Source organism: Mus caroli, unplaced genomic scaffold, assembly GCF_978045245.1.
Source record: "Mus caroli unplaced genomic scaffold, Mus_caroli_1 scaffold_6, whole genome shotgun sequence".
NCBI lineage: Eukaryota > Metazoa > Chordata > Mammalia > Rodentia > Muridae > Mus > Mus caroli.
In genome coordinates this window covers 32,963,822-32,983,819 of record NW_028227261.1, presented here as the reverse complement: position 1 = coordinate 32,983,819, position 19,998 = coordinate 32,963,822, and the positions used below count along the sequence as shown (strand labels likewise).

The 19,998-nt window shown below is 47.1% G+C and overlaps 1 protein-coding gene across 3 annotated transcripts in view; it reads left to right on the top strand.

Moving 5' to 3' along the window:
* The window catches only part of Inpp5b (inositol polyphosphate-5-phosphatase B), a 62,824-nt gene that overhangs the window by 8,270 nt on the left and 34,556 nt on the right, over positions 1 to 19,998 (top strand). For all 3 annotated transcript variants that reach the window (XM_085838971.1, XM_085838970.1, XM_029476095.2), the window contains one exon: positions 1,809 to 2,189. In XM_085838971.1, the coding sequence (XP_085695097.1) occupies positions 1,809 to 2,189 (381 nt within the window). The remainder of the gene's footprint in view (positions 1 to 1,808; positions 2,190 to 19,998) is intronic.

Here is a 19,998-nt window from a genome sequence, read left to right as displayed (position 1 = left end):
GAGGGTAACCAGCAGGGAAGTTCTGTACCAACTCTTATTGCTCTGACTATCAGGACAGGGCTTCCTTAGGAAGGAGCCTGGGTGACAGGGACAGATCCTTGAATTCCCACCAGCTAACACTTGCACTTTCCATATGAAGGGAGGAGGCTCCAGGGTGAAGGCTCTCCTCCTTAATCCTCCCTGGGTGAGGTAGTGCCTCAGTGAAGAAACAGACAGGTGAGGAAAGGAGCAAGCTCACTTCAAACTGAAATCCTACCGTAAGCCAGACATTTTCCTAGCTATCTAGATGATGCAAAAACAAACTGTGGTTATCTTGTTTCATTTCTGGAGCAAGAATAGTAAGGAGTGGATTTCCTGTTTTATTGATGAGTAAGCTTCTGACCCAAGTTTTAGGACAAAACCCCCCAGTTCTAGGAACCCCAAGAGTCTAGTCTTTCTCATTGACCTCAATTCTGCAATTAAAAAGACTAATAATGGCAAGGTATTGCAACACACACCTTTAATTCCAGTACTCAGGAGACAGGGGCAGGTGGACCTCTGTGTGTCCAGCGTATGCCACCGCCTCCCAGTTTAAAAATATTGTTTTTTTTTTTTAAAGGAGAGGGGCTTTTAAGTATCTTGTACAAGCTGACACAGCAAACATAAGAAACTTATCCTGAGACCATTCATGAGTTGAAGTAACAAGTAGGGTTTTGACACTAAGACCCACAGAATGCCACAATTTTAGTTGAGACCCCAGCTCTGCCACTCTCTGTATGTGAATGTGGATTTTTTTTTCCCACTTTTTCAGACTTCAGCTTTGAAAGCAGTGCCTAGCCATGCCACAACCCAGGACTTGAGCTTAGATTTCCTCAATGCAGTTGGATCTGGTTCATGCAGTTATACAAGCCGAGCAGGCAAGACAAGAAGGGTTTAGCAAGAAGGGTTAATGCTAAGGTCTGAGAGTCAAGACTGGGTTTGAGTCAGAAGTAGAGGCTGCTCAGGAACTTCTGTAGGGGAGGGGTGCACATTGATTAGGAGTACCAGAAGGTTGTCTTTGTGTATGTGTGTGTACAAGGTTTCAACATGTTGCTCAGGTCTGGGATTCACGATCTTCCTTGCTTCCTAAAGCCTGAGATTACGAGTGTAGGCCAGTTTTATGTGGTGCACGCTAGGCAAGTACTCCTAACCAGCTGCATCCCAGGCCCCAGAGGACTTGTCTTAATAGTACATTAAATAACATATGCAATATAGCTTATTTCTAGTTTGTCTGTAGTGGCCAGATTTCAGAAGAAGGATGAGGGAAGTTAAATCTCCAGCCTGTTCTTCTTCTTCTTTTTTTTAAAGGTTTATTTATTTATTTAATAATGTGAGTACACTGTAACTGTCTTCAGACACCAGAAGAGGGCATCGGATCCCATTACAGATGGTTGTGAGCCACCATGTAGTTACTGGGAATTGAACTCAGGACCTCTGGAAGAGCAGTCTCTCTTGCTGAGCCATCTCTCCAGCCCTCCAGCCTGTTCTTTAGTGCTGCATCTGGTTAAGTCTCTACTTTGTGACCTTACATATCCTTCCTGAACTTAGTTGCCTCCTCTATAAACTTGGGATAATAATTCCCCACCTAATAAAGTTTGTTGGATAATGAATCAGTCCTGCTTTGGCAGAGCCCTAGATTCTTCACTTCTGTTAATTGCATTTGGATTTCAGATGCAAACTGAGCAGGAGCGAAGCGGGCTTGGGAAGTCTCCACCACATACAATCTTACAGAAATGCAGCTGCCTTTTCAACCCCGTGGCTCAGTCCGTGCTCCATTGTCCCTGCCACAGGTTTCGACCCTGAGACGCGGGATCCCGAGTTCGAGTGGCTGTCGAGACACAGATGCGCGGAGCCCGATGCCGAGTCGCCGAAACCGCGCGAGTGGAATTCGGACCCGGGTACCCGGAGTGGGCTCGCGCCCATTGGAGGAGGCAGGCATCAGTCTCGGAATGCACGGCGAGGATTGGAGGATGTCTTGCCTAGGGGCCCTGGCTACATTCTGCTTTGGGGCGGAGCCGCTGAGGAGCCGGAATTTCTATTGGCGGAGGAGATGCATGAGGGCGGGCCCGTGAGAGGACGGAGACCGCGCGGCGGGCGGCGGGATGAAGCGCTTGAGGAAGCAGACTGGGAAATGTCGGCAGGCGGCGGCTTTCGGGAGCGCGACTATGCAGGTCGGGCGGTCTCTGCGGAGCCGGGCAACCGTGTTGGGTTTTCGGGAGGACTGGCGGGTTGGCAGGTGGCTGCGTGGGGGCGAAGGTCAAGGCCTTGGCCATTGGCGAGACGGGGATGCTGCGGCTCAAGCTCTGCTGGGAAGTTACTCTCCGCCAGGCGAGAGGGCAACAGGCCGGTGACCAGCGGGTACCCGGGAGTCCTAAGGCAGAGGGGTTAGGGAAGCCCGGTTGGTGGCCGGGTGTGTGACCTCGTGCTGCTTGCTTACTCCCATTGGCGTTTCGGTTTCTCCGGCCGAGGTAGTTCCTCAGTCCTGGCCTTTCGAGGGTGCTGTGTGTCTGTGGGGGTGTGCGCGACGGTGACAGGGTTGTCTTCGGATGAGGCGTGGCGAGTGCTAGCATTTTCTGTGCTCTACAGCCGCTGGGACAGACTGCACGTAGCTGGAGTGCAGGGAGCCCTGGCTACCGTGAGACTGGAGGCCCTCGGGGATGAGGTGAACAGGTGACCCCAAACAGGTTTTTGCCTCTTATCCCTTGGTGGATAATGTGCGGCACAAAGGCTAATTGTTGGACAAGAGAGAGAGAGGCTCGGGGCCGAAATTTGGGTCAGCCCTGTGATTTAGGACTCCCTGGCCTTTGTTTTCCCCAGGGTGTTGTCCATGAAGCGCCAGGCTCCTGAGGGCTTTGGTGCAATCACAAGTACCCATTTCTGTCATTCCAGTCTGTCCTTTGCTAGCGACGAAAGTCCCGTCAAGTAGCCTTGTCAAGTATGGGCCAGGACGTTTCAGTTATGAGGCTTGAAAAGTATGAGGAGTTGGGGCGAGGTGATAGGTTGGGCAAGAGTTTGTAAAATGAGAGGAAACTAGGCAGCAGAGGACTTCCTCAGCCTTCCTCGAAGCTACCACAAGATGCCACCGGAGCCCTTGATGGTGTAGATAGTGTTCATCTTTCTCGGGCTTATCTCAGAGCTCGCTGCACAGCTGTTGCTTCAGTTGTCATGAGCTTCTGGTTTGTGGTACCGGGACTGATGAGTGTTTTAAGATTAACCTCCGTCTCCTGACCTTTACAACAGGCTACCAGAAATGCAGTGGAGCAGAGAACAGGCACAGTGGCAGCACAGAAGAGGTGGCTTCTGTCTTTTGCCCAGGAGCCAGAGCTGGGCTATTGGGAGCTCTTTGGGGCTTCTAGTAGAGAGATATAGACCATGAGAAAGCAGGGCAGCCAGCTCTGAGAAGAGTTATCTGCCCCGGGGTGAAATATGTGCACCGGTCGCAGAAGCATTCATCTCACTTCACAAAGGAAAAACTAACCTCATCCTGGAGAGGAATTACTGTCAAGTACTGTCAAGATTTTGCTTTGACTTTTTGGTTTTTTTGTTTTTTGTTTTTTTCGAGACAGGATTTCTCTGTATAGCCCTGGCTGACCTGGAACTCACTTTGTAGACCAGGCTGGCCTCGAACTCAGAAATCCACCAGCCTCTGCCCCCCAAGTGCTGGGATTAAAGGCGTGTGCCACCACCGCCCGGCTTGCTTTGACTTTTTAACTCCAAAGATTCATCCCCACCATAATACCCAATAGTATCCGAGATTATGGAACTGCTAAGTTGTTGCTGTTGAAACTGGAAAGGATGGTACCAAACCAAACCCCCATTTCTGTTTGGGTCATCTCTGATTCCAGAGTTGCTCTGGTCTCAACAGAGAGTCACTTCTTCTTTAAGAAATGGAAGGAACCCTTTGAGCCACCTCTGGGTGGACACCAGTCGATCCAGCCCCAGGTGGGAACAAGTAGTGGGTTTTAATTCTTCCTATGTGTAGACCATCAAAATACCCACTTCCCCAAAACCTGGGGAACTAACCCAGGGCAAAATGCTGCTTCTCAGGGCTGTTGGTAGCCAGGTGCTGTAGCAGATGCCTGTAATCCCAGCAGGTGAAAGGTGGAAGCTGCCGAGCAAGGAGTTTACAGCCATCTTGTAGGTATACCAGTGAGTGCAAGGCCAGTGGCCGGTTGGGCTACATGAAGTGAAACACCATGCATGTCATTCAAACAAACAAACAAATACCCCAACAACAATGGACTAAAAAACAAACAGCTGTTCTTCAGAAGCTGACATTCTGTTGAGGAAAGGTCTGCTTGGCTAGTGTATAAATAGAACTGAGCGGGTCCAGGGTCAGTGTAGCAGCATGGTGGACCTTGTAAACAGAAGCGTCTTGGAGGTTTGAGTATTTGACTCTGGCATTCAGCCCATTCTTTTGCCTTGTTAAAGGAAGAGCTCACTTTAGTGATTCTCTCCCCCAAACTCCTTTCTTTGGTTCGTCTCAGCTGAATTCCAGAATGCCGAGGTGAGGCTGGGGAGATGCCTGGTTGAGTAAAGTGCTCACCTTGCAAGCACGAGGACCTGAGTTCATATCCCTGGAACCCCTGTAGAGCCAGGCACCATATGGTGGGCATCTATAATCCCAGGGTTCCTGTGGTGTGAGATGGGAGGTGGAGGCAGGAGACTGGCAGCTCAAAGGCCACCTACCTTGCTGTATTCAGGGATGAATAAGGGATTTTGTCTCAAGGGAGGTGGAAAGTGAGGCCTGCATATCCACATGCAGACTCATCACACAAAGATTTAATCAAGAGTTCCAGGGTGGCTTGGCGGGACTGTAGTAGGAAAAAGAGATGGAACTAGTTTCTGACTAAGTCTGTGTCTTCAGGTCATAGATGTGTCAGCGCTGGGCTGTGGAACGGAATCCCAGTGGCTGATGCTCTTGGTTTCTGGAACATTATGGTCTTACTGTGATTTTGGACTGGTCGCTGTTTCAGATGGTAGCTGTTCTGCTTCGTTACGTATCTGATTGCTTTTAACTTTGGGATGCCCCTTTCTTCCTTCCTTAGTAAGAACAGAGTGTGGCTTGGGAGAAATGCCTCATTGTTGCTCTCTGACAGCCTAAACGCTCGGTAACTCATGCAGCCCCACTGGGGATGCTGCGTGGGGCTCAGTAGTGTCCAAGCCCTTTCGCACTTCAGTCTGGGTTCATGGCAGAGTCCTGGGGTTGTATTCTGGAGGATGCACGGGGAAGGAAACAGCTGAAATCCCATGGGGTAATTTAACCAAGCAGCAAGAACAAGAACAGGAGCTGGGGGCCAGCAAAATAGCTCATCAGGTAAAGGCACTCGCTGCTAAGCCTGATGCCCTGAGTTTGACTCCTGGAACTTGTGCAGTAGAAGGAGAGAACGGCCTGGCACACATGTAACATGTCATGCGTGTGCCTGCTCACACCACACACTGACTTCCACACACAAATTCATAATAAATGCAATTTCAAAAAAACCAACAAAGTGGTAATAACAGGTGTCGTCGTCTCCCCCTCCCCCCAAGACAGGGTTTCTCTTTGTAACCCTGGCTGTCCTAGAACTCACTCTGTAGATGAGGCTGGCCTGGAACTCACCTAGATCCACCTGCCTGAGTTTCCTGGGTGCTGGGATTAAAGGCGTGCACCACTACCACCCAACAAATTTTGGTGTTTTGAAGCAGGTTCTTTTTCTTTTCTTCCAGCTGATTCAAAGTTAGGCAGTTTTTTAGTAGCTCAAGTGTGACTGTGTGTGTGTGTGTGTGTGAGAGAGAGAGAGAGTGTGTGAGAGAGAGAGAAAGTGTGTGTGGGGGTGTGTTTGGAAGCTGTAGGTCATCTTAGGTATTTTTTCCTAGGAGCCATCCAGTTTGTTTGTTGAGACAGGGTCTCTCATTGGTCTGTATTTCTGATTAGTGGAGACTAACTGGATATAGAGTCCCAGAACTCAAACTGTCCCTGCCTCTCCGGCCCTGGGATTGCAGGTGAAACCCATCGCTCCTGTCTTTTTACGTGGGTATCTGGGGTTGGAGTCAGGTCTTCATGCTTATGCAGCAGACACCTTACTGACTGAGCTCTCTCTTTAGCCCTGCAACCACATTCTCATAGAAGTATGTTACAAATATTTTCCCCTGGACCCAGGAAGCAAAGCATTAAACTCTGCCTGGCCTGCGAAAGGAAATGACTACTATTTATATCTCAGGGTAGCATGAGGGTAACCTACATCACCAGAGCTGGAGCCAGAGAGAATGTTAGAAAAATAGCCTGCGGGTGGCTTTTCTCTTTCTTTCATCAGGCTTTGTCTGTATTAATAAGTTAAACCTGTGTGACCGACGGATGCAGTCTTTCATCGTGGAGAAGATGAATTTGCCTTTTGTTTATCTTAGAGGTGGAACCCCTGTGTATCATGCCCACTGCTGTAGGAAGTTCCTCAGGCTCCTAAGCAAATTAATTTCTCTGGAGTCACTTGTTTCTTTGGACAGAGCAAAATGATACTCAATCTCTTTCTTTTGTTGTGTCTGTCTGGTCCCATCCAACCTCTTGCTTCTACAACAGGCAAACCTGCTCCTTAATAATTGTTTTCTTACCAAAGTAGTTAGTTTTGGAATGTCTTGTCTGGACCCACAGACACTCAATTAGGAGTGGAGTGTTATGCAGAAATCCTCAAGGCCTGACAGTTAAGGAAGAGGGAAGCATCAATATTTATTAGAGGAAGGACAGTGTTGGGCAGAGACTCCGACTCTGTGTGTGTATATTGTTGTTGTGTTGCCTAAACTACACTGTAACAACAACAACCCAAACAAAAAAGAAAAAAAAATCCCAATAAAACCAAAAGTAGCCAGGCATGGTGGCTCGTGCCTGTATTCCCATCCACCACTTGGGAAGCCACACAGATCCCAGCTCAATAGATAGTCTGTGTGAGGTCCTAAATCCTCAGCGCTAGAAAGAAGTGGGGAAGAAATCCTTTCATCATTTTGTAGACTTTACTGATGATCCATCTATGGATTGAAGTTAGCAAATATTAACAGGAGAGAGACTTTCATTCTTGGCATTTTGATAAGGATTTAAACAAAGTGTGTGTGTGTGTGTGTATGTATGTGTGTGTGTGTGTCAGTGGCCTGGGTATTTTAAAAAATGAAAAACGTGCTTCAACAAGTAACCTGTTTTGGTTGTTCTTTTCTTCCGTCTTTGCATGCATATGTGGTGTGTGCCTGTGTGTTCCTGTGTGGGTGGGCAGGTGTCTTTGTCAGTGTGCGGAGGCTGGAAGAGGGTGTGAGGTGCCCTCCGGTTTGGGTATCTGCCTCATTTCTTTGACCCAAGTGCTTTCACTGAACCTGGTGCTTCACTGGTTTTCTGCTAGGCTGGTGGCCATTGAGTACCAACAATCTCCTTGTGCCCCCAGCCCCTTTTTGCCAGTGCTAGGTTTACCACATACACAGCCATCCTTGTCTTTTTATGTGGGTGTGGGGATCTAAACTCAGGTCCTCACGTTCGTTCAGCTAGTGCTCTTACCTACTGAGCCATCTCCTTCCCAGCCCCTGACTGTGACATGGAAGTAAATTCTTACATCTGTGAAATGGGAGTAAAAGTTTGCTTCCTGGAAGCAGGGATGCTGACTTCCTTCCTTAGTGGTACTTTTGCTTGGGAAACGGACGTTGTATATGTCTACCCACAAAAACGTAGACTCTGGTGGCCCCAGAAGCCCGTCCAGGAGTGGATTTTTCACATGAGAGCTGCAGATCCTTTCTGCCTTGGCCTTCTAACATTCTGACGCAGGGCGCTGCCACACTCAGCTAAGTTTTTACCCACTTGTCGTCTCTCTCCTCCCTTTTTTGGAAACTGAGCTTCACATAGAGCTTCACATAGCCCAGGCTAGGCTTGAGCTCCCGAGGATGTCAGTGAACTCTTGGTCCTCCTTCCTCCAGCCCTCACCTGCTGGGGTTATAGAGCTTGTGTTCTGCCTGCTGTTACAGTGTCTCCTTGTCACCTCATCTTACCTCCTGAGTCTTTTCTCTCAGTGCAACCACTGAAAGCCATGGTTGTTTTATTTTATTGTTACGTTTTTATTTATCAGGCAGAAATCTCACATAATAGCCCAGGCTGATCCCTAGCTCATTATGTAACCCAGGCTGGCACTGAACTCATGGTAAAATCTGTCTCAGGCTCCCTTTTGCTGGGATTGTAGGTCTGTGCTACTGTGTCCCAACTCCTGTGGTTATCCTGGATTCTTCTCTCTCTCACATCTGGTAAGCAAAAGTGTTTTTATTTTTATTTTATTTTTTTTAAAGATTTATTTATTTATTATATGTAAGTACACTGTAGCTGTCTTCAGACACACCAGAAGAGGGCGTCATATCTCGTTACGGATGGTTGTGAGCCACCATGTGGTTGCTGGGATTTGAACTCCGGACCTTTGGAAGAGCAGTCCGGTGCTCTTACCCACTGAGCCATCTCACCAGCCCGCAAAAGTGTTTTTAATTGCAGTATTGCCTGTCTACTCCCATTACAAAATTTTGAGGTTTTCTTCGTCTTCGTCTTCTTTGTCTTCTTCGACTTCTTCCTCCTCCTCTTCTTTTTCTTCCTCCTCCTCCTCCTCCTTCTTCTTTAGACCAAGCTGGTCTTGAACTCAGATCTGACTGCTTCTGCTTCTCAGGTGCTAGGATTAGAGGCCTGTGCCACCACTGCCTGACATTCTTACCTAGACAACTGCAGTGGCTCTGTACTAATCTCCCCCTCCTTTTATTTTTTTATTTTTCATTCTTCAGTTCTGGCCATCAAGCCACCTTGCTCGTACTAGACAGTTGTTCTCCCATTGAGCCTCGTCCCAGCCCTTGCCTTCCTACCTGCACTCAGATTCCCCTCTCCCTCTCTCAGTGCACACTCCCTAACATGTCCCGTTTTTTGAGTCTGGGGTGAGTATTGCTCCACCCCAGTGCCTAGGAATAAAGTTCAGATTCCTCAGTGCTGCGGTCAGGCCTTCACCGAAGCCGGCCTTTACTTTCATCCAAACCATCACTCCCTTTTATTCACTTCAAACGTTGCTTATTGTTTCTGGTTAAAGCCCTGTGCTTTTTTATCTCTTTGTTGATATTTTTTTGAGACAAGGTCTTCACTGTGTAGCCCTGGCTTGCCTTGAACTTACAGAGATCCACCTGCCTCTACCTCCCAATGCTGTGATTAAAGGAGTGTTCTGCCGTGACCAACTAGGCTGAATTGCTGGAAATTGTATTTATTTGTGTCACACACAAACATGTGCACACACATATACACACACACACACCTGCACACACACACACACACACACACACACACACACACACACACACTCCTGCACATACACACCCCTGCACACACCCCAGCACACACACACATACACCTGCATGCACACACACACTCATTCATGTGCCATGGGGCAAGTGTGGAGGTTCTCTCCTGGAGATTAAACTCAGACTATCAGGCTCAGCCACAAGAGCCATTCCTTTAGCCCTGGCTCCATGTTTATAAGCTTGAACTTGAACTTTTGAACTTGCCGTTCTTGGCAGTTTTTGTCAGTAAATTTGGAAAAAAAAAAAAAAGTCTGTCTGAGCCAGCAAGGTGTGGCTCAGGCCTGTAATTGTAAACACTAGGAAAGTGGAGGCAGGAGGACCAGGAGTTTGAGGTCCACCTGGGCTGCTTGAGGCCCTGTCTAAAGAGAAGAGAAAAGTCTGCCTTTGGCTGAGCTGAGGAAACTATAAATTATAGTCTTCACTTGCAGCATGCCCCCCCCCCCCCAGCCCAGCTTCCTGGCTTGGTCACCAGACCACAGACAGTGCACTGAAGGCCCTCTGAAGAGAGCGAGCCCGGAGGAATAGGCAGGTCGCCTCCAGTAGCCCAGCACCCCTGACCTGTGCCAAGTGGTTGTGCCAGCAGAGCCTCTCTCTTGAAAGCTTGGCTGCTTGTTTTCAGTCCTTGTATACCTACTCTGATTTGTACAGGGAACATACCAGACTTTGAATTCAAGACTTACGAGCAAAAAAAAAAAAAAAAAAAAAAAAAAAAATGTGGTTTTTAGACTTGAGTTTCTGTCTCCCCCCGCTACACCTCCTTAAACATTTTGATCTTGATTTTCCTGCATCCACCTAAAGTGCTAAAATTACAGGCATGTACCTCCAGGCCTGGCTTTGTGGTACTTTTTATATAAATAGATCCTTTCTCAGAAAAGACAAAAACCAAGTCCAAACAAACCCGTAACTGTTTGGATTGGTGGGCGGGCTCTTTCCATTCTTTCTAATGCCAGGTGCCCTGTGTTAGTAAATTCACTTAAGAGCTCCTAGCTGCACTGGAGACGTGGCTCAGGGCTTCAGGTGGTTGAGCATCCAACTGGCTGGTCTTCCAGAGGTCCTGAGTTCAATTCCCAGCAGCCACAGGGTGGCTCACAACCATCTGTGATGGGATCTGATGCCCTCTTCTGGCACGCAGGTGTACATGCAGATAGAGCACTCATGCATAAAATAAATAAATCTTTAAAAAAAAAAAAAAAAGAACTCCTAGCTTTGTGTACTGGGTCCTATGTAAACATTAGTTTTCCTTTGTTATAAGAATAAAATTTAAAGCCTGGCATGGTGGCAGAAGGGTTGGGAGTTCAAGGCCAACCTGCTGCTAGAAATAGTCAATTAAGTAGAATTACATCATTCTCAGGAAAATAAATATTGGGCCCTGGGGAATAGCTCAGTGCTTAAAGTTCTTGCTGCTAAGCAAGAGTTGGATCCCTGGCGTCCCACAGAGCTGGGTTGGTGCCGTGGCTCTTTAGTCCCAGTACTGGGGAGGCAGAGGGAGAAGGGTCCCTGGGGCTCACCGGCCAGTCTAGTCTAATCCACAAGCTTCAGGTCATTGAGAGATCCTAGCTCAAAAAGGACACACATGAACACCAGACACACACAAAGTACCCCATGGTTCTTTTGTGCATCCTAGATTTATATGGATAAAGCCATGTGTGTGTAGATGGTAATAATCGATGGCAGGTAGAAGTGAAAGAGTCTAGGGGAATGAAGAGGACTGAGGGGAGGGAGGAAGAAAGAGAAGAGGGGTGGGCATAGGGTATGTGAGCTTGAAGTGCATCATGTGTGTTCATGGAAATGGTCTTATGTAGCAGTATAATATGACAATGAAATAATTAATTAAAAGTGTCCTCTTGTCCTCTGAAGAAGTATAAGGTTTGTGTGGAGTTCAAAGTCTTACCATTTGGCTCAGAATGTGCCACAATTATTATTAGCAGTTATAATTTATTAAGCAATGACTGTGATCTATGGACCCTAATACTGTGCTATAAAAATTTCTGGGAGCTAGGCGTGGTGGCACATACTTGTAAGGTAACAGAGAGATCAGGAATTCAAGGCCATCCTCAACTATGCAGTGAATTCTGAGTTAGAGGCCAGTCCCCTGTCCACCATGAGACCCTATCCGAACAACAGTAAGAAGAGTTCTGGAAGGAAATCCTCATGTTTTATCTTGGGAGCATGTTGAGGTTTGTTTGGTTTGGTTTTTTTGAAACAGAGTTACTCTATGTAGTCCTGGCTATCCTGGAACTTGATCTGTAGAGCAGTATGGCCTTGAACTCACAGAGATCCATCTGCTTCTGTCTCCCAAATCTTGAGATTAAAGGCGTGTGCCACCACTGCCCAGGAAGGTTTGTTTGTTTGTTTGTTTGTTTGTTTGTTTATTTTCTTTTTTGTTTTTTTGAGACAGGGTTTCTCTGTGTAGTCCTGGAACTCACTCTGTAGCCCAGGCTGGCCTCAAACTCAGAAATCCGCCTGCCTTTGCCTCCCAAGTGCTGGGATTAAAGGCATGTGCCACCACTGCCCGGCTATTGTTTGATTTTTTTAATCATCACGACAAAATCCCAGAGGAAAACAACATATAGTGGGCCAGGAGATGGTTGAGTGGTTGAGAACACGTGCTGTTCTTACAGAGGACCTTAGTTTAGTTTTCAGCACTCAGGTTGGGGCAGCTCACAACCACCTGTAACTCCAGCTCTAGGAGACCCACTTCCTTCTGTCTGCGGAGGATACCCATACACACACACACACACACACACACACACACACATTCATTTTGGCTCATCATGGTTTCAGAGATTTAAGTTCATGGTCATCTGCTTCCATTGTTCCCTGCCCCCCACTTCTTTGTTCTCTTTTTTAACATTTCTATTTGCTTTAGACTTAGACTTCTGGTAAAGCAAAACCATCCTACTGGAAGAACACAGTAAAGGAAAGCTGTTCACTCTCTGGCTTCCAGGAAGCCGAGAGGGAGGTGGCGGGGAAGAGAGGGAGAGGGCCTGGGGCAAGATACACCCTTATGCCAGAAGGGGGTGTCTGATCTCTTGGAGATAAAGTTATAGGTGGTTGTGAGCTGCATCTGTGCCTTGATCCTCTACAAGATCTCAAGGTGTTGGTAAATCAACCCAGATCCTTTCTGCAAGAGCGACAAGGAATCTTAACCACTGAGCCATCTCTCCAGCCCATAAGGCATATAGTCCGGTACTATGTCAGGACACGCCAGCAAACACTGTGGGGGTTAGTACTTATGGAGGAGAAGAAAAAGAACAGAACAGAATGTCTTGAGTGCCTGCTATGTACAGACATTGCACTCTTTATTTTGAGACAGGCTCTTACTCTGTAGCCTGGTCTGGTCTGGAACACACAGTGACTTCAGGGCTAGCTTTGAAGAGTCCTGCAGCGTCAGTCTCCCTGAGCCATCATGGCTATGCATTTGATCATCATTTGGCTTCTTGGTCACACTAGAACCACTTTACAAATGAGGAAACAAATTGTCTTTTGCTTGAGGTTTCAAAACATGACGTAATGCACGGAGCTAGGAAAACATCCAGCTTTATTTCAGAACCTGAGGTTTTCCTCTACTGTCTCTTAAAGTACCAGACCAGGCTCTCTGAATTTACAGAGACACCTAATGAAGGCTCACATGTGGGTGAGCAGAGCCTTGTGAATGGGGAGGCAGGAGTTGGTGCTGGGTTCTGCAGGTGAGGTGGAAGTGGGAGGGACTTCATGCTATAGGAGTGAGCCCAGCATGTGTGGGAACCTGTCGTTTTAGATTGAGATGTCTGGGTGGTGGATTCACGAGGGAGAATAAAGCCAATATGCAAAGGGCTTTGGGTGCCAGTAGAACCAGTTTTGGCCTTAACCTGCAGGCATCATCTAACCCTGAATGTTTTGAAACAGAAAGATGAAATCAGAGTTTTATGTGACCAAGACCAGAGATTACATTGGGCAAGAAGTGGGAGGATCTCTTAGACTCAGTGATAGCAAATGAAGAGGTGGTAGCCTGGAGAATAGCGGCTGTAAGGATGAAGAGGGACCCCAGAGGTAGAATGAATGGATGGCAGGATTGCAAAGCCGAGGTCAGGGATGGAGGGAGCTGCTGATTGCACTGAGAGCTCAGGAAGGTGAGCATAGATGTGGGTCACAGTTTTCCCTGGATCCCACCCAAGTATAGAACATCCTGTGGGGACTCAGGAGACAGAGAACGGCTGAGCTGAATGGCCCTGCTTACAGTGACCCATGCATGATGTATGGACATTCTCAGAGGAGGCACCAGGCCTGAATCTACACCAATAGTTATGATAGCTTCCAGCTACCAGTTATATAAAGTAAAATTAAAAATTGAGTTTCTCATTTGTTGTAGTCACATTTAAGATGTTTAGTCTTTTTAATTGTTACACTGTTGGGCAGGGCATCTGTCCACAAACGTCCTCCCCGACCTCCAGATGTATAGCCCTGGCTGGCCTGGAGCTTGCTATGTAGATGAGGCTGGCCTTAAATTAAGAATGAGATCTACCTGCCTCTGCCTCCTAAGTGCTAGGATTAAAGGTATGTGTAGGTATGTTCAATTTGTTTCTGTTTTTATATATATTCATGTGAGTGTATATGGGTGGGTAGGTATGTCAGTGCACCTTTGGAGGTCAGAGGATGGTATGGAGTCAGTTCTTCCTACCTCTATATGGCTCCACAGATTAAGCGTGGCAAGTGCTTTACCCGGCTGAGCCATCTTACAAGCCCAGAAATAGGATTTTTTGACTTGGGTTTAAGTATACATTTTTACTTTCATGTAAAAGTAGAGACTTGGGACTGGAGAGATGGCTCAGCAGTTAAGAGCACCGACTGCCCTTCCAGAGGTCTTGAGTTCAATTCCCAGCAACCACATGGTGGCTCGCAACCATCTGTAATGGGATCTGATGCCCTCTTCTGGAGTGTCTGAGGAGAGCTACAATGTACTCATAGACATAAAGTAAATAAATCTTAAAAAAAAAAAAATAAAATCCAGACTATACATGAGGCCTGGCATCAAGAGTTTGAACGGAGGCTCCTATCTTCACTTTGTAGTTTTGGGCGTTGTGTGACTTATAGAGGGCTACTAAAGGAAGGATAGCTTTAAGTTAATTCTGGAAAAAGAGGGCAACCATAGGAGGAAGATATTGTTCATTTTCTTTAGCTGAGGAAGCAAAGGCTTTAGGTTAAGTAGGTTGTTCTAGGTCATGTACAGTAAGAGGCAGTAGATCTAAGTTTCTGACTCCAAAGCCAGTGTCTCTATATAATATGTAAGCCTCAGATTAGGGCTGGGGATATGGCTCAGTGAAGTAGAAATTATTAAATGGGGGTTTCTACCCTATCTTTGATCATTTAATCCCCAAATAAAAGAATAAAACCTTTATATTTTTAATAAGCCTTAAAGCATTAGAGCTGGGCGGGTATCACCTCTCTATGTTACTTTGTCTACATCCCTGTTAATATCCCTGAGATATAACTTGTCGTGTTCTGCCTGGGCTGCTCCTATTCCAACTGGCCGGTCCTCAAGGCCATGCTCTCACGACCCATGACATCTTCTTCCTTTTCCTCTTCCTCCTCTCCCTCCTCTTGTTCAGACTCTTAGCCTAAACTGAAGCCTTGCCTACCTCTCTTCTGCCCAGCTACCGGCTGTAGACCTCTTGGGAGGCAAGGCTACATAGCACCACTTGGTATACGTGAGGATCTCCTCTTGGGGGCAGCCAGATTTGGGGGCCTGTGTTAGCATTACAGTAAAATAGCAGCAGACCAAACCTCACCAGCTCAGTTGGGAGACTGCTTGCCTCAAGTGCACAAAGCCAGGGGGTTGATCAATAGCCCCGTAACAACTGACTGGATGAAGCGGCACACACCTGCAGTCACAGTTCTCTGTAGATGAAGGCAGGATGATCAGAATTTCAAAGTCATTCTCTTCTACATACTGAGTTTAAGGCTAGCCTAGACTGCGTGAGACCCATCTCAGAAATAAAGCCAAGATAAAATGCAAGAGAGAGCAGAAATAAGCAATGAGTAAAGCAGCATCGCTGAGAAATGACCATTATTAAATAGTGGCTGTGCGCCCTTCTGGGTTTTCTTTGTTTATAGATTTTTATTTTCTGATACTGTTGAAAAATCCCTGGTTGGGTGTGAAGTCACCAGCACATCTCTAATCCCAGCACTTGGAAGGCAGAGTCAGGGAGATCTGACTGAGGCCAGCCTGTTCACAAAAGCAAAACCCCCGAACCCTGATTCTGCATGATGTATAGAGGAAAGCTTTAAAAAGAGACTGAGTTTGAAAGAGTAGGGTTGATTGTATGGAGGGTCTGGACGGAGGAAAGGTGTGGGGGGAAATGATATGTTTTTTAGTTAATTTTTGTTTGTTTTGTTACTATTTTTCAAGACAGGGTTTCTCTGTGTAGCCCTGGTTGTCCTGGTTTTGCTCTGTAGACCAGGCTGGCCTCAAACTCAAGAGATTTCCCTCCCTCTGTCTTCCAAATGCTGGAACCAAAAATGTGTGCCACCACCGCTCGGATTTAGTTAAGATTATTTTTTAAATTACAGTTTTGGTGGCCAAAGTCCAAGTTTGAGCAGCCCCGTCTGTTCAGTAGTGTTTGGCAATGTTTATAGAAGAGGTCACACTGTGAAGGCAGAAAGGTTCAGGGCCAGGGTTGTTCTTTTTGTTGTGACTAGCCATTGAGGGAATTAACCGGTGTCTCACAAGAACAGCCTTACTCCCTTCTGAGGCTAGCATCCCCAGCTGACCGGATCACCTCCAGAGGCCTCAGCTTTTAGAGTTCCATCAGCGCTTACCATTGCTAAATGAAGGGTAACTTTCCAGAGAAACCTGCAGGCAAGCTGCATCCAAACCCGAGCGATATGTCTGTGTTGTCTCCAGACAGGTGTTGGTTTCTAAGTGCCGCGTATGTGAACATAGATTCACAGTCCTTTCTAGCGCATGGCGATATAGCTGGCTGCCTTCTGCGTCGTCACCATTCAGCAGCATCTTTGCTGTTTCCTTGGTAGTTCTGAACTCCCAGAAGCTTTCGGGGCTGACAAGGATTTTTGTTTGGCTCGCGATAGATTTGGCAGTGCAGCTTCCTTTTACCGATACGAGTCTATTTATAGACTTTATTTACCCAAGCATCGCTATTCATAGATTACACTGTGTCTCAGCTTCTACTGGGATTGCTATCAAAGTGGTGTAGGTCATGTCCTATCATTCTTAAGTGTCCCAAATCCTGAATTCCACTGGGCTCGGAGGTTTTGAAGTCAGGCTCCGTGGGTCTGTGTTTGGCTATCCTGTTCTTCAGGCTAAGAGGAACATGTTGCCTTAAAAGGCAACATTATCTGTACAGCAAAGTTTGTGTGGGAAAGTTGTTGCTGTCGTTTTTTTTTTAAAGCTGTTAATGCAGAGTCAGAATTAAGAAGGAAGGAGGAAAGATTGGTAGATACCTCTCCACACCCAGATCAAGCTGCAGTGGTTAGGGCTAACTAGACTCTCAGTGCGAGGGAAGGAGTCATCAAGAATGCATTCAGAGATCAGCCTTAAGAAATGAGCCCAGTGAGGAAAAGACAGGCCAGGTATGCACGGCTTGTTTTGGCAAGCCAGGGGCCACATGAAAGAGTCCTCTGGCTCTCAAACTAAAGAGGCAAGACTTCTCAGACAGCTGAGCTACTTAGGGCACAGATGCAAGCTTGGGAGCTGTGTGTGCAGGGCTCCCAGAAGCTGGAAGCAGGGCCAGCAGGTTCAGTTAGCCTCTGCTGTACAGCAAGTCCCTGTCACAGAAGACAAGCGTGGGGGACAGGGGATCCAAGTTCAGTTTCCAGCACCCACGGACAGGTCACCACTGCTGATAGCCCCGGCTCCGGGGTCTGGATGGGGCAAGAGAGATGGCTCAGCTATTGAGTACTGACTCCTTTTACAGAGGACTTGGTCTCATTTCCCAGCACCCACATGATATCTCACAGTCATTTTGTGTCCCGTTTCTAGGGGATCTGACACCTTTTGGCCTCTGTAGGTACCAGTCATACATGTGGTATGGTCAAATACTCGCATATGTAAAATAAATACTTTTTAAAATTAAAAAACAATAAATCTTTAAGACTGAGCATGGTGGTTACATGCCTTTAACCTGAGCACTCGGGAGGAAGAGGCAGACAGATCTTTGGGAGTTCAAGGCCAGCCTAGTCAACATTGTTCACTCTAGTACAGCCACAGGGCTACATAGAATGATCCTGACTCAAAAATAAACGAACAGTAAACAGATTAAAAATAAAAATAAGCTGGGCGTGGTGGCGCACGCCTTTAATCCCAGCACTCGGGAGGCAGAGGCAGGTGGATTTCTGAGTTTGAGGCCAGCCTGGTCTACAAAGTGAGTTCCAGGACAGCCAGGGCTACACAGAGAAACCCTGTCTCGAAAAACCAAAAAAAAAAAAAAAAAAAAAAAAAAATCTTTTAAAAAAAGCAAACCTCAAAGCTGAGATGTAGAGTAGAGATGGCTCAGCAGATAAAGGCATTTTGCTGCCAAAATTGACAACATGAGGTCAATCCTGGAGGCCCACATGACAGAAGGAGAGAACCAACCAACCAACCACCTCCCACAGGTTGTCCTCTGTCCCCCACCCCCCACATAGGCACATACTCATGTGTGCACACACATGTGAACAAAGAACTAATTAAATAGAAGGCCAACAAGCTGCCTAGGCAGATAAGGCGCTGCTGCTGCTGCTGCTGCTAAGATGTAAGGTGGGATGTGTGGAGGAGGAGAAGCAGCATCAATGAGGGTCTAGGAGAGGACTTTATGGAGGTATTGGTTCTGAGCTGGGCTGTGAAGTGGGAAGGTGAGTGTAGTTTGCCAGATGCTGATAGAATTGGTGCATGGTCTTAGGTGCACACCCTTAGGGTCAGGGTAAAGAGGGCAGTGGTTCCATTGTGAGTGAGTTGAGGGCTTGGAGAGGCAGGAGTGAGGGTGGGAAATGTGGCCGGAAAGGCAGCTGGGGTTACTTATAGAGGACTTTATGTGTTAAATACACGCATGTTCAGGTTTTATTTCTTTTTGTTTTTTTTTGTTTTGTTTTGTTTTGTTTTGTTTTTTGAGACAGGGTTTTTCTGTATAGCTCTGGCTGTCCTGGAACTCACTTTGTAGACCAGGCTGGCCTTGAACTCAGAAGTCCGCCTGCCTCTGCCTCCCAAGTGCTGGGATTTCAGGTTTTATTTCAAAGGTGACTTAAGTCCCCGGGGGACTTAACACACAGGTGATGGGCCGAGAAGGATGACTTCTGCCTGTTGACTGAATAGGTAGGAGGAAAGGACTGCAGGTATAAGCCTTGCAGAAATCAAGGTTGAAGCTAAGGCATGGCAGTGGGGATATAAAAGAGGGTTCAATATAAAATGTTGAAGAAGGCTGGAGAGGTGGCTTAGTGGTTAGGAACACTGACTGCTTTTTGAGAGGTTCTGAGTTCAATTCCCAGCAACCCCATGGTGGCTCACAACCAGCTGTAATGGGGATCTGATGCCCTCTTCTGGTGTCTGAAGATAGCTACAGTGTACTCACATACATAAAATAAATCTTAAAAAAAAATGTTGAAGAGAACCTGGCGTGGCACATGCTGTTAATCCTCGTACTCCAGAGGCTGAGGCTGGTGGATCTTTGAATTGGAAGCCAACCTGGTCTACATATGGAGTTCTAGGCCAACCTGATCTATATATGGGGTTCAGGTGAGCCAGGATTACATTGTAAGCTCCTATATTTAAATAAGTAAGTCAATAAGGATGATACTCCGAGACCTGGTAACTGAACACGAGAAGGAAGGACAAATCTAGTTACCTCTTAGACTGGGTGACAAAGGTTTGGAGGACTGAGGCTGGAGGGGGGCAGAGAGGAACTGGGAAAGCGTCGGCTGAGGAGAAGGCAGGGAAGCTGTGGCCAGAGGGCATAGTGGTACCGCAGAGGAGTAAACGCAGCAGAGAGCTCCTGACAGCTGGCTTCCATGCCAGACGCCAGGGAGAAAAGGTTCCGAGAACTGCCCATAGCTGGAAATTCCCTCAGACAGTGCCTTAAAGTTTCCATCCACAGTCACGAATGAGGACGGTCCATCCCACGGAGAGGACTGGCAAGATGGAGCTGAGCAAGGCAGCTTCCGGCACAGTACCCATCTGTGGCACAAGTCATATCTCCTTAGACTGAGAAACTCATGTACCTCTGTCTGTCTGTTACAGAGTCTCGGGAGGTGACAATGTTAGTGTCCCTGGGTTATAGATATAAAAAGGAAGACCCAAAGAAGGAGGTGACTTGTCGTTACACAGGAAGACGGTGGTGAAGTAGGCCTTCAACTTCAGTTCCCAGGAACTCTCATTCCGAGCCCATGGTTCATGCCTGCTACACTCCAGTGCCTTCCTACGTCTCAGGGAGTGCCCAGGGAGGGACAGCCTGTTTCTCAAGGCTTATCTTTGGTGAGAGTGGCAACAGTGTCTGGTATCCATGAGTGATTACAAACCTTTTTCTTTCTTTTCTTTTCTTTACTTTTTTTTTTTTTGGTGAGAACAGCATCTCATGTAGCATAGACTGACCTTGGACTTGTTATGTAGTGGAGGACAACCCTGAACTTATATCCTCTATCCTTTACCAGCCTCTGTTTGCTGAATGCTGGGTCACAGATGTACAC